Source organism: Pogoniulus pusillus, chromosome 5 (assembly GCF_015220805.1).
Source record: "Pogoniulus pusillus isolate bPogPus1 chromosome 5, bPogPus1.pri, whole genome shotgun sequence".
Taxonomy (NCBI): Eukaryota; Metazoa; Chordata; class Aves; order Piciformes; family Lybiidae; genus Pogoniulus; species Pogoniulus pusillus.
This window is the reverse complement of record NC_087268.1, coordinates 42,137,725-42,152,276: the sequence shown is the minus strand read 5'-3', so window position 1 is coordinate 42,152,276 and position 14,552 is coordinate 42,137,725. Positions and strand designations below refer to the sequence as shown.

At 45.0% G+C, this 14,552-nt stretch overlaps 1 protein-coding gene across 4 annotated transcripts in view; it reads left to right on the top strand.

Annotated features, from left to right (window-relative positions):
* The window catches only part of GPC6 (glypican 6), a 928,307-nt gene that overhangs the window by 819,985 nt on the left and 93,770 nt on the right, over nucleotides 1-14,552 (top strand). For all 4 annotated transcript variants that reach the window (XM_064143898.1, XM_064143901.1, XM_064143900.1 and 1 more), the window contains one exon: nucleotides 10,127-10,257. In XM_064143898.1, the coding sequence (XP_063999968.1) occupies nucleotides 10,127-10,257 (131 nt within the window). The remainder of the gene's footprint in view (nucleotides 1-10,126; nucleotides 10,258-14,552) is intronic.

Genomic DNA, 14,552 nt, shown 5'->3' with positions numbered 1-14,552 from the left:
TTGAGTGGCAATAATCATCTTGAAGCCTTTCATTGCCTGAAAGCATCACAGGATCACAGGGTGTTAGGGGTTGGAAGGGACCTCTGAAGATCATCAAATCCAACCGCCCCACCAGAGCAGGACCATACTTTAGTGCAGATCACACAGGAACACATCCAGATGGGTCTTGGTAGTCTCCAGAGAAGGGGACACTACAACCTCCCTGGGAAGCCTGTTCCAATGCTCCGTGGCTCTTACAGTAAAGAAATTCTTCCTCCTGTTGAGGTGGATCTTCCTGTACTGTATATGTAACGTATATCCATTGTCCCTTGACCTATCACAGGGCTCAACTGAGAAGAGTTTGTTCCCTCTCTCTTGATCCCCAGCCTTCAGATATTTATAAACATTATTAGATCCCCTCTAAGCTTTCTCTTCAACAGACCAAAAAGCCCCAGATCCTTCAGCCTCTCTTCATAGTGCAGTGCTCCAGCCCCTTAATCACCTTCATAGCCCTCTGTTGGACTCTTTTGAGTAGATCCCTGTCCTTCCCAAACTGGGGAGCCCAGAAGTGAATGCAGTACTCCAGATGAGGACTCACCAAGGCAGATCTGCTGCCCACACTCATCTTAATGCACCCCAGGATTCCATTGGCCTTCTTGGCCATGAGTGCACATTGCTGTCCTTTGGATAGTTTAGAATCATAGAATCAGTCAGGGTTGGAAGGGACCACAAGGAGCATCTAGTTCCAACACCCCTGCCATGTCCAGGGACACCCTACCCTTCATCAGGCTGGCCACAGCCTCATCCAGCCTGGCCTTAAACAGCTCCAGCAATGGGGCCTCAACCACCTCCCTGGGCAACCCATTCCAGGCTCTCACCACTCTCATACTGAACAACTTCCTCCTCGCATCCAGTCTGAATCTCCCCACTTCCAGCTTTGTTCCACCCCCCCCCCCCCCAAACCCCAACCCCCCCCCATTAGTCCTGTCTCTCCCTGAGACCCTAAAAGGTTCTTCCCCAGATTTTTTGTAGGCCCCCTTCAGATACTGGAAGGTCACCTCGCAGCCTCCTCTTCTGCAGACTGAACAGCCCCAACTCTTGCAGTCTGTCCTCATAGCAGAGCTGCTGCAGCCCTCTGAGCATACTCATGGCCCTGCTCTGGACACACTCCAGCACATCCACATCCTTCTTGTAATAGGAGTTCCAGAACTGGATGCAGTACTCCAGGTGGGGTCTCAGCAGAGTGCAGTAGAGGAGGAGAATCACCTCCCTCGACCTGCTGGCCACACTTCTCCTGATGCAGCCCAGCACCTGGTTGGCCCTCTGGGCTGCAAGTGCACACTGCTGGCTTATGTTCAGCTTCTCAGCCGCCAGCACTCCCAAGTCCCTCTCCTCAGGGCTGCTCTCCAGCCACTCACTGCCCAGCCTGGATCTGTGCTTGGAATTGCAAGCTTGTTGTCCACCAGGTCATTTTTCTCTCCCTTTTCCCATGCTTGTTCTCCCATTCACCTTAATCTCTTTCTTTGCCCTTGTTTTCTCCCATGTAAATCCACTCCAGGGAGTTTTCCTCTGTTTCTCTTTGTTTTGTGGTGTGAGATCCTGCCATTCTTCACAGAGCTAGCTGTGACTTTTGTTCAGCTGCTTGCTCAGTTGTTACCTCCATGAAAGCCTCACACCATGTCCAGCAGTTTCTAATGCTTTGCTCATTTACTTAAATCTTGGGCAAGGACAAGTTTTTCTGCATATCTAAACAGAGAACTTGATCATGATAACCAAATATCCAAACATGGAATATTGAGAACTCCTTTACACAGATGGAAACATGATATAGAGAAGTACAATGTTGTTATGCCAATACCTATCTGGTTTAACAGAGGAAATCTGTCGAAGCCTCATCAGAACAGAAACACAGAGTATTGTCATGTGAATAATGCCAAAAGGGGACAGTATATCCTGAGAAAAACAGCACTTTCAGTATCACTGCATTGCTTTAGTCTGATTCCCTGAGAAAAGAATTCTTAGCACCTCATTAAATGTGCTAAGGTGGAGTTCTGCTTTCTTCTTGCTGAATTTTCTTAGTAAATCATAATCTAGCAGTAGAAGTTTCAGCAGAGAATTACCAGGGTGTGTTTCCACTATTATTATATTTCTATAAAGTCATCATGTACCCATATTTCACTTTTCCATTTTTCTTATTTTCATTTTCTTTCACTAATTTGCCCATCTAATGCTCTGAAGATTTTATGGCCACTCTTTATATTTAGTGTCGGGATGAAAAACTCACTGAGTTTTGCTACATGACATAGTAAATACAACCCAAACTCCAAGCTTCCCTTACACTTTGTCAGAAGGTTGGGAAGCTACCAAGTAAGGACTGCTTTGCAGCCCTGCATATTAAGTTTTATCCTCCTCCAGAACAGTCATTGCCATTTTCAAGGTCAAAGTCAACAGATGACACCATTGTCACAGATGACACCAAGCTAGGAGCAGGTGTGGATCTGTTGGAAGGTAGGAGAGCCCTGCAGAGGGACCTTGCCAGGCTGGATAGGTGAGCAGAGGCCAATGGGATGAGATTTAACAAGGCCAAGTGCAGGGTTCTACACTTTGGCCACAACAACCCCAAGCAGCACTACAGGCTGGGGACAGAGTGGCTGGAGAGCAGCCAGGAGGAAAGGAACCTGGGAGTACTGATAGACAGTAAGCTGAAGATGAGCCAGCAGTGTGCCCAGGTGGCCAAGAGAGCCAATGACATCCTGGCCTGGATCAGGAAGAGTGTGGCCAGTAGGACAAGGGAGGTTATTCTTCCCCTGTACTCAGCACTGGTCAGGCCACACCTTGAGTGCTGTGTCCAGTTCTGGGCTCCTCAATTCAAGAGAGATGTTGAGATGTTGGAATGTGTCCAGAGAAGGGCAACAAAGCTGGTGAGGGGCCTGGAACACAAATCCTATGAGGAGAGGCTGAGGGAGCTGGGGGTGTTTAGCCTGGAGAAGAGAAGGCTCAGGGGGGACCTCACTGTTGTCTACAACTACCTGAAGGGAGGCTGTAGCCAGGTGGGGGTTGGTCTCTTCTGTCAGGCAATCAGCAACAGAGGAAGGGGACACAGTCTCAAGTTGTGCCTGGGGAGGTCTAGTCTGGATGTTAGGAGGAAGTTGTTGGCAGAGAGAGTGATTGGCATTGGAATGGGCTGCCCAGGGAGGTGGTGGAGTCCCTATACCTGGAGGTGTTCAAGCTAAGCCTGGATAAGGCACTAAGTGCCATGGTCTAGTTGACTGGACAGGGCTGGTGCTAGGTGGGACTGCCTGATCTTGGAAGTCTCTTCCAACCTGGTTGATTCTATGATTCTATGAAGTACAGTAAATTGCTTAGTTTGTTTACAGCTGATTCATCTCTCTCTTCTGCAGTTCTTGGATTTATCCATAAACTAATCATTTAAAGCTTCTCAAATAACAACTTACCCTTGCATTATTTCACAGGCAAATGTGTGAACAAGCATTTCACATTTAGAATCAGAGAATCATAGGATCAATCAGAGTTGGAAGGGACCACAAGGATCATCTAGTTCCAATCCCCCTATCCTAAGTCAGCCTGGCCACAGCCTCAGTTCCTCATAAAGGACTTACATGGGACTAGACAAAAAAAATAGAAACACCCTGATAGGAAATCTAAGGTAAGATCTTCCACCCTTTTTCCCCAGAAAAGCAAGACATGCCTTAAAGTTTTATGAAGGACATACAGTTTAGCATTTTGCCTCTCTTTGTCTCCCTGAAGAAAAAACGTTTTCAGAAACTTCATCCTTAGATGCTTTTATGGGTTTCCCTGGGGAAATCTCAGCCACTGCTGGAATCTCACTGATAATTTAAAAATAGAAGCAAAACAAACTGTGCATGAAAGTAAAAACTGGTGTGACAGCCAAACTAACATGGACCAAAGAAAAGGGCTTATCAGTAACCTGTCTCTTCCCTTATCAGCTCTCTGAGTCTTCCTTATCAGACTTTCTTTGAATTTTCTTGGTGGCAAGAAAAAGAAATGCCAACTGTTTGTATAGGATCTTTGTGTTTTACTTTGGTTTTGGGGGACCTTTGCTTGTCAGATGTCTCATAAATCAGTGTCATTGTCCCTGCTCCTTTTGTGTCGTTGTCTCTGCTCCTTTTGTTTCAACCTGGGATTTACTAGGAAGCTTTCTGGAAACCTGCCCTGAAGGAAATGCACCAGAAATAGGAAGACAACACTTTTGGTATCAAGATAAGTCAAAAAGGCAGTGGCTTTCTGCACAGAGGTAGATTTTTCTCTATATCATTTGTCTATCCATTATGTTGCCTGGAGCTGCTCAGAGTTCACCAAACATCGTTGTCTCTTGGAAATCACATGTGGCCTTCTGGAGTTTTCTTTAGGTTATACAATAAAACACTTCGTTTGGTGATTGGTTTTGTCCTGTGCTTCCCAAAAAATAAGTGAACCAAAGATTTCTCTAGGATCTCATCTATTGCTTAAAATGGAATATGTCCTTTTTTTCATAGACCCTCTGTCAATTACCTATTCTATTTCTGAGCGTGGACAAGGAAATGCAAAGCAGTTAAATGCAGCTGCTGTATTTAGGCAGCAGAGACATTTTGGGGATCCTGAGACTACACTCTGGCATTCAAGTAAACCTGTCGTTTTTTACTGTATTAGAAGCCTCTCTCTCCAGTATAGAATCATAGAATCAACTAGGTTGGAAGAGATCTCCAAGATCATCCAGTCCAACCTATCACATAGCCCTAGCCAATCAACTAGATCATGGCACTAAATGCCTCATCCAGGCTTTTCTTGAGCCCTTGCAGACACAGCAATTCCACCACCTCCCTGGGCAGCCCATTCCAGTGCCAATCACTCTCTCTGTGAAGAACTCTTATCACACAAAAACTTAGCTTCCCTTCAGTACTCAAATGAGTCTTAATTGGAAGCAAAACTTGGGTCAGCCTCAGAAATAACATTTCAGGAGAAACCTGTTTTCCCTCAGGGTATCACTCATCTCTCATCTCAGCATTTAGTCCATTTCTCACACTCTACCTCTTCAAATAAGCCCCTGTGATGGCCTCTAGTTTACCACTAGTCCTGTCTTACATTCTAGCTCCAAAACAAACAAAAAAAAAACCAAGCAAACCCAAAGCAGACTGATGATGTAGCTGTCAGCAGCAAAGGTGTGGCTATTTCATGTTGAACATTTTGCTTAACTGAATGGTCTCTACCCATATTCCTGTAGTGTTAACTGAAAAAGACTGCAGGGCTCTAGTGTCAAGAGATACTCTTAACACTGCTTCAGGCTAGCTTCTCCACAGATCTGTGTTGTGAATAGCTGCCTGGAGCAGTCCAGAATCATTCCAAGCCAGAGGAGCAGATAGCAATCAAAGAATATGGATAACCTGGAAACTCCTGCTTGATTTTGCTCTCTGTACTTTTCTTTTTATTTTTCCCTTTCTCCTTTTCTTTTTGTCTTTTTCTCTTGCTTCTGCTTTTTCTCTTTTCCTTTTCCTCTTCCTCTTGTCTTTTTCTCTTGATTTTGCTTTTTCTCTTTTCCTCTTCCTCTTTTCCTTTTCCTTTTCTTTCTTTTTAATTTTTTGCTTTATTTTTTTCCTTTCCTTTCCTTTCCTTTCCTTTCCTTTCCTTTCCTTTCCTTTCCTTTCCTTTCCTTTCCTTTCCTTTCCTTTCCTTTCCTTTCCTTTCCTTTCCTTTCCTTTCCTTTCCTTTCCTTTCCTTTCCTTTCCTTTCCTTTCCTTTCCTTTCCTTTCCTTTCCTTTCCTTTCCTTTCCTTTCCTTTCCTTTCCTTTCCTTTCCTTTCCTTTCCTTTCCTTTCCTTTCCTTTCCTTTCCTTTCCTTTCCTTTCCTTTCCTTTCCTTTCCTTTCCTTTCCTTTCCTTTCCTTTCCTTTCCTTTCCTTTCCTTTCCTTTCCTTTCCTTTCCTTTCCTTTCCTTTCCTTTCCTTTCCTTTCCTTTCCTCATTTAGCATTAACTTGAACCCAAGCTTCTGAACCCACCATCAGATGTATGTCACACTTTACCAAACAAGGACACTTCCACAGAGCAGAAAGTTCACAGAGACCTTTGGTAGCCAGGAATTAGCCACATTTCTCAGCCTCAGCCCAATTCTAATACAAAGGTTAAAAGAAGATTAAAGCTGATGGAATAAAGGATGGTTTTCTAAAGATACTCTCTAAATCAGGAAGAGATCTCTGTGGATGGATTTCTTGCTAACAGAGGACACAAATTGATAACCACTACCTGAAGGGGCATTGTAGCCAGGTGGGGGGTGGCCTCTTCTCCCAGGTAACCAGCAATAGAACAAGGGGACACAGTCTCAAGTTGTGCCAGGGTAGCTATAGGCTGGATGTTAGGAAGAAGTTCTTCCCAGAGAGAGTGATTCCCCATTGGAATGGGCTGCCCAGGGAGGTGGTGGAGGCACCAGCCCTGGGGGTCTTCAAGAAAAGACTGGATGAGGCACTTAGTGCCATGGTCTAGTTGATTGGATAGGGCAGGGTGTTAGGTTGGACCGGATGATCTTGGAGGTCTCTTCCAACCTGGTTGATTCTATGATTCTATAACCATGAGCAACCCATGCTGCAGAGTGTCCTTGAGTTCATCCCAGAGGCAGGAGCTAAGATGGTGAAACAAACCCCCACATGCAGCTGCAGGAGGCAGGCTCTGCTGGTGCAGGAGGCTGACCCTGCAAGTTTAACCTATGTGTACCTTACACATAACCTTAAGCCTATCTGTACCTGCCACATGTACCAGTCTTAACTAAGCTAGCTATGCATGCCTCTTCCAAGTTGGCATATAAGTCACTGTATCACTGCAATAAAGGATATTGGAGAACAATTATCTAACCATATTGGTGCTCAAATTGTAACTCTGGGGTGCAACCCTGGCAGATCTCCACCTACTAGAAGTATTAATTTTGAAGATGAAGGCACTGTGATGAAAGGCTGCTCTTGCAATTAAAGATGTGGCTCTCATTGATTTAATGATATTGCACTTTTCTGCCACACACCTGAGATTCCACTTCAAACTCTAATTCAAAATTAATTCAGAGTGGTCAGGCATTGGAACAAGTTTCTCAGGGAAGTGGCAGAGTCACCATCCGTGAAGTTAAAATGCTTGTAGACATGGCATTTCAGGCCATGGTGTAGTAGTCACAGTAGTGTTAGCTCAGTGGTTGGACTTGGTTAGCTCAGAGGGTTTTTCCAGCCATGATGATTCTATGATTCTTTAAAAGGCATTATGAAAGTGTGAGGAAGAGGAAATTTTACACTAGCACACAATTACAATTATTTTTCCACCTAGAAAAATGTCTGTCTTATTGCAGGTGTCTTTATGTGTCAGCATGTTCCTATGTGTGGGTGCATAGCTTTGTGTGTATGAAAAAATCTTTCTTTCCTCTCTCAGAGGTAGGTGCTGCTTTCACAAAGTTTCACACTGGAAAGGGTTTAAAACTGAAGAGTTTTAAAGCAATGTACAGCCAAAATCATACCTCTGTTTGAAACCAAGTCCCTGTCATCATAGAATCATAGAATCAACCAGGTTGGAAGAGACCTCCAAGATCATCCAGTCCAACCTAGCACCCAGCCCTATCCAGTCAACTAGACCATGGCACTAAGTGCCTCAGCCAGGCTTTGCTTGAACACCTCCAGGGACGGTGACTCCACCACCTCCCTGGGCAGCCCATTCCAATGCCAATCACTCTCTCTGGGAAGAACTTCTTCCTAATATCCAGCCTAGACCTACCCTGGCACAACTTGAGACTGTGTCCCCTTGTTCTATTGCTGGTTGCCTGGGAGAAGAGGCCACCCCCCACCTGGCTACAATGCCCCTTCAGGTAATTGTAGACAGTAATGAGATCCCCCCTGAGCCTTCTCTTCTGCAGGCTAAACAGGCCCAGCTCCCTCAACCTCTCCTCATAGGATTTGTGCTCCAGGCTCCTCACCAGCTTTGTTGCCCTTCTCTGGACATGTTCCAGCACCTCAGCAGCAGGTGCTATACACCCCACTCCAAATAACTGTCATTAGATACTTTCCAGCCTAGAACCACCATGAAATTTTGCACCCCAATTTGCAAGAGTGCTTAGGTGCTACATGACAAGAAATTGCAGTTTCAATGGGGCTTTTAGGCATGCACTGACTGCATATAAACAATGTATTATAGCCCTCAGGTCAGGCTGTGCATGCCACTCTCTCTCAGCTGCCAGAGTGAGATGCCAGAGTTCTTCCCATACACCCATGCACATGTGTTTCTGTGGGGAGGGACAAGATGGGCCATGCAGACTGGAAAGAAGCCCTGGGACTCTGCAGTCAATTGTGGAGCTCACAACACTGCCATCAGGGCTACAAAATGCTCCATGCCTTCTCCACATAGCTGCCATGCAACTTGTGCTTGCAGCAGCAAAACGTGTTCAGAATCTGCTTTGGAAGGCAGTCTGGTTAGAATCATAGAATCAACCAGGTTGGAAGAGACCTCCAAGATCATCCAGTCCAACCTAGCACCCAGCCCTAGCCAGTCATGTAGACCATGACACTAAGTGCCTCAGCCAGGCTTTGCTTGAACACCTCCAGGGACGTTGACTCCACCACCTCCCTGGGCAGCCCATTCCAATGCCAATCACTATCTGGGAAGAACTTCCTCCTAACATCCAGCCTGTACTTCCCCCAGCACAACTTGAGACTGTGTCCCCGTCTTCTATTGCTGGTTGCTTGGGAGAAGAGACCAACCCCCACCTGGCTACAATGTCCCTCCAGGTAGTTGTAGACAGCAATGAGCTCCCCACTGAGCCTCCAGGCTAAACACCCCCAGCTCCCTCAGCTTCTCCTCATAGGGTTTGTGTTCCAGGCCTTTAATCAGCTTTGTCACCCTTCTCTAGACACATTCCAGCACCTCAACATCTCTCTTGAATTGAGTGGCCCAGAACTGGACACAGGACTCAAGGTGTGGCCTGACCAGTGCTGAGTACAGGAGAAGAACAAGGGCATTTAGTTTTTCTTTAAAATGCTTTTGGTCATGTTACAAATTTCCATTTGGATCCAAGTCGAAGGCATAAAGATAGGAGCATGTGAAAATCTGTGTTTATCATGTTAGAATTGCAAGTGGCATCTGTTTAAAGCTAATTAGATGCTGCAAATTGTCAATGCTAGCATATGAAGAAAGGATCAAATATGATGTTCAAAGGTAGAGTGTAAATCCAGTTTACTGCATAGCTATTGCCACAGAAATAGTGATGAATCTGTGCCTGTGCGAGTGCCAACATATGTGAACTGTGGCTAAACCTTCTTCACTGTTACTAATTCTTGTTCAGTAGTTTGTTTTGTTCTTGTTCTTTGGCTGTTCAAGGCAGGATTGGACGTGGCATTTGGTGCCATGGTCTAGCCTTGAGCTCTGTGGTAAAGGGTTGGACTTGATGATCTGTGAGGTCTCTTCCAACCCTGATGATACTGTGATACTGTGATAATATTAAAATAAGAAATTGTTTTTTGGGGGGGTAAGGGAGGGCTTTAATGCAATGTAAGGAAACAACTGTGTGCAAAATCCATACCATAGGAAGAATATATGTTGCTGCATATGGCTTTCAAGCATGTTTAGAAGATGTAGCAAGGCAAACATGGTTTATACCTATACACTGTGGCAGGAATCCAATATTCATCTGCTGTTCATATTGCAAGAAAATGAGATCATTAAGGATGGAAAGAACAGCTGCTTTAATTATAACACCCTGATATATCATACCAAAGTTTTCATCATCTCATACAAACTCTAAGAAAATACTCCAGGGATTCATTTCTATCATCCTGCTTTTTCTCAGGAAAGAGACAATGTAAGAACACTCCAGAGCACTTGCTGCCTGGAGTGGTGCAATGCTGTGCAAAAGCTTGATAATGCTGTAGCAGCTATTATTAATCTAACTTTTAGAGTCTTTATTCCTTGTTCTGTGGTGGCAGCAGTAAAAGAAGACATTTTTGACAGCTGGGAAGCTGCCCTGCAGGCTTCATGGTCCTGCTGCCACACTTCCCCATGGATTCCTGCTTGAGAGCACTTGGTACTCATGCCTCCAGCTGGCAAGGCTGGTCTGCCTGAGGCACCTGAAGGTATCCCTCGTTTAAGGGAATGGCTGCTTTGTGTTTTAACAGATGCTATGCTTCTGGTAGCGGAGAGATTAGAGGGACCATTCAACATTGAATCAGTCATGGATCCTATTGATGTCAAGATTTCTGAAGCCATCATGAACATGCAGGAGAACAGCATGCAGGTGTCGGCAAAGGTACTGTGTGAGTCACGCCTTCTCTGTTGGTGAATGTCACAAGCAGGAGAGAGAACATCTGCACCAATTTTCTGTCCTGGGTTTATGAAGTTGTGTCCACTAGAAACTGCTTTTGGTTGTTTGACAGTTCACCAGACTGCCTTCCTCTAGTTAAACATGCCTGAAGTTTTCAAAAGGGAGTGTGTCAAGGAGAAAGATACCACTGGAGAGGTGGTGGAGTCCCCATCCCTGGAGGTGTTTAAAAGGAGACTGGAGGAGGCACTTAGTGCCATGGTTTAATTAATTAGAAGGTGTGAGGTGATAGGGTGTACTCAATGATCTCAAAGGTCTTTTCCAACCTGGTCAACTCTGTGATTCTGTACACTCCAAATTAATAGCTGTAAGACATTTAAGGAAAACAGTGAGTGATGAAAATTAGCAGTAGCTCTGTAAGAAATACCTTGCAGACTAAGCTTGGTAACTTGTGGTCGTGTCTCATCTATGATTCTCCATATTAACTTCCAAACACATTTTGATTTGTCTAGATCTAGCTGAAGTAAAATGTATTTGAGGTGAATACACAAAATGTTCTGTTTAACCTCCCTTAATAGCCACTCATTACACTGGACAGTCTTTGATTACCAGACCTCAGTTTTGTCTAGAAGATAAATAGAGTTAATGATATCAGTCTCCTCCTTTCCATTTTTAGTGTGTGTATGTGTACAGTTCACCACCACCTCTGAACCTCACGTTAATGAGAGCCTTCAAATTCAGTAGCACATGCTGTTGAGCCTATAGTCAAAAATTAATGGCTTTTCCTTAATACTCATCTGTGCACTGTGTCTCAAAATCTAAAGTCAACAGTTTGTCAGGTTCTCTGCAGTAGAATTTTCTACCTCCTGTTGATTTCCCAGTAATCTGTTAGGTCCTGCTTGACTGCCGTCTGAGCCAGTGAATTTCCATGACTCAGAATGAAGCTGTTGCAGCTGGGAAAATTGGGTGGGGGTTGGGGGGGGGAGGGGGTGTGAAAGGGAAGAGGCTGAGGTTAATGTTTTACCTGCCAACTCAAAATCAGATGCTTTTTATGGCTCCAGTCCTGCAGGTTGCTAAGAATTTCTTTCTAGATGCTTTTTCCCTTCAAACTACATGGAGTTACTCAGATTTTAAAAGCAGTCCTACACAATGAGGTTTTGTTCTGGCAGCAGCAAAGGCATTTAGCAACCAAATCCTTCCAAATGTTTGGGGAATTCAAGGCTAGCAGCAGCAAACTCAGTCCTTAGCTCAAAAAAGAAGAAACAAAAACTATATTCACTGAAAACTCACACAAGTTTCAGGTGTATTTGCTTTCTCTTTTTACTCAGCGGCTCAGGGTTGACCTCATTGCTGTCTATAACTACCTGAAGGGAGGCTGTAGCCAGGTGGGGGTTCTTCTACCAGGCAACTAGCAACAGAAAAAAAGGGACCCAGTCTCAAGTTGTGCTGGGGGAAGTGTAGGCTGGATGTTAGGAGGAAGTTCTTCCCAGAGAGAGTGATTAGCATTGGAATGGGCTGCCCAGGGAGATGGTGGAGTTGCTGTCCCTGGAGGTGTTGAAGGAAAGCCTGGCTGAGGCACTTAGTGCCATGGTCTAGTTGACTGGCAGAGGGCTGGTTGATAGATTTGAATCGATGTTCTTGGAGGTCTCTTCCAACCTGCTTGATTCCATGATTCTATGATTCTACTTTCTCAGTTTCCCCACTAGTGAGGAAGCTGCATCCTGAAGCTGCATCCTCTGCCAAAGTCCAATGTCATCTTGGCACAAGCTCATATCATTACTCATTTGCAGCTGAGCAGACTCTTTTTCCTATCCCTTAGAAATATTTCATTTGCAGTAAAGATCAATAAATCCCAGTAATTTCATTTGCAATGTAAAGGTTTTCTTCTAAGACAAACCTGAGACATTTACCTTTTTTAATCTTGCAAAACAGAAACCAGATTATATCAGCAAAAGTTCTTTTATGGTATTTTTGTAGGTAACAGAGCTGCCTGTGCTTGAGGGTCCTTTGTACTTCTGTGTTGAGCATTACTGTGCTGAAATGTCCTTGGCTATATCCACATTTTTTCAAGTCTTACCACATAGAAATCTTTTATTCTAAGAGAAAAGTCTAAGGCAAATGCTTGGGATTTAGTGCTGTGCATTCCTGTGTCATCTCAGATCTGTAAAGAATATATATGAGCAGACATTGAATCAGTCATCTGTTGTCTAATTTTTTTTTCCCCCCTTATACATACTGACCACTTAGAGCTTCAGTGAAAATGACAGATACCTTGCTGGATGTAATGGGGTGCATGGAATGCAATTGCAGATCTAATGCAGTAGGCAAGCTACACTTGTCAATTATTCTGAGTCACCGCTCAGAAAGCTTCAGGCATGGTGTCAAAATCATGCTGTTTTCTCTTTTTTCTTCAAACATTTTTGTGCCTTGCATTTTCTCTGTGCCCACTAAAAATGTGATGACCAGGGATCACAGCTATTTTTCCACGAGTCAGTCAGCTCGTTTTTACAATGGGAAAATGGTGATGCACTCGTCATGTTATGCCTGCAACACCCACATGCACCTGGGTTATGCTTCACCACTGACAGGGAGCTTTTTTTCATCTAAAAACCTTGTTCAAGGAGGCCTTGTGCTCAATACAGTAGAATTTGGGGAGATTTTGTATAATCATAGAATCACAGAATCAACCAGGTTGGAAGAGACCTCCAACATCATCCAGTCCAACCTGGCACCCAGCCCTGTCCAGTCAACTAGACCATGGCACTAAGTGCCTCAGCCAGTCTTTTATTCAACACCTCCAGGGATGGTGACTCCACCACCTCCCTGGGCAGCCCATTCCAATGCCAATCACTCTCTCTGGGAAGAACTTCCTCCTAACATCCAGCCTAGACCTCCCCTGGCATAACTTGAGACTGTGTCCCCTTCTTCTATTGCTGATTGCCTGGCAGAAGAGACCAATCCCCACCTGGCTACAACCTCCCTTCAGGTAGTTGTAGACAGCAATGAGGTCACCCCTGAGCCTCCTCTTCTCCAGGCTGCATACCCCCATCTCCCTCAGCCTCTCCTCACAGGGCTGTGTTCCAGGCCCCTCACCAGCTTTGTTGTCCTTCTCTGGACACATTCCAGCACCTCAACATCTCTCTTGAATTGAGAGGCCCAGAACTGGACACAGTACTCAAGGTGTAATGTTAAGACCTTGTGCTCAATACAGTAGAATTTGGGGTGATTTTGTATAATGTTATGAACAGATTCTTTCTGAAGGACTTCTCATTAATCTCATCTTCTTTGTGGCAGAAAAAAACAGAGTTTATTTAATACAAAATCTACCCCTCTCCTGTTACAAATATTTGCATTAGATTGACCTATTGTGAATATCATTCACAAAAATGAGGAGAAGGATGCGGGAATGCTGGTGGCTGAGAAACTCAACAAGAGCCAGCAGTGTGCACTTGCAGCCCGGAGGGCCAACCAGATCCTGGGCTGCATCAGGAGAAGTGTGGCCAGCAGGTTGAGGGAGGTGACTCTCCCCCTCCACTCCACTCTGCTCTGCTGAGACCCCACCTGGAGTACTGCATCCAATTCTGGAGCCCCCATTACAAAAGGGGTGTGGAGATGCTGGAGCATGTCCAGAGCAGGGCCATGAGGATGATCAGAGAGCTGCAGCAGCTCTGCTGTGAGAACAGACTGAAAGAGTTGGGGCTGTTCAGTCTGGAGAAGAGGAGGCTGTGAAGTGACCTTCTTGTGGCCTTCCAGAATCAGAAGGGGGCCTACAAAAAAGCTGAGGAGGGACTTTTTAGGCTCTGAGGGAGTGACAGGACTGGGAGGGGATGGAGCAAAGCTGGAAGTGGGGAGATTCAGCCTGGATGTGAGGAGGAAGTTGTTGAGCATGAGAGTGGTGAGAGGCTGGAATGGGTTGCCCAGGGAGGTGGTTGAGGCCCCATTGCTGGAGGTGTTTAAGGCCAGGCTGGACGGGGCTCTGGCCAGCCTGATCAAGGGTAGGGTGTCCCTGCCCATGGCAAGGAGGTTGGAACTAACTGATCCTTGTGGTCCCTTCCAACCCTGACTGATTCTGCGATTCAGTTGTGCTCTCCGTTAGTCTTTTTATCACAAAATTATACTTTTATTATACCAACTGCAATTATTTGTTTTAATCTATGTGAGAAAAACAGGTGTTTGCTATAACACAAGAGCACTTAAAATGTTGGAAAGCATGCATTGCTGCTCACAATTTAGCCTGGATATGTATAGTCAGTGTATGCTTTCTAACATTGCAAGTGTATCAA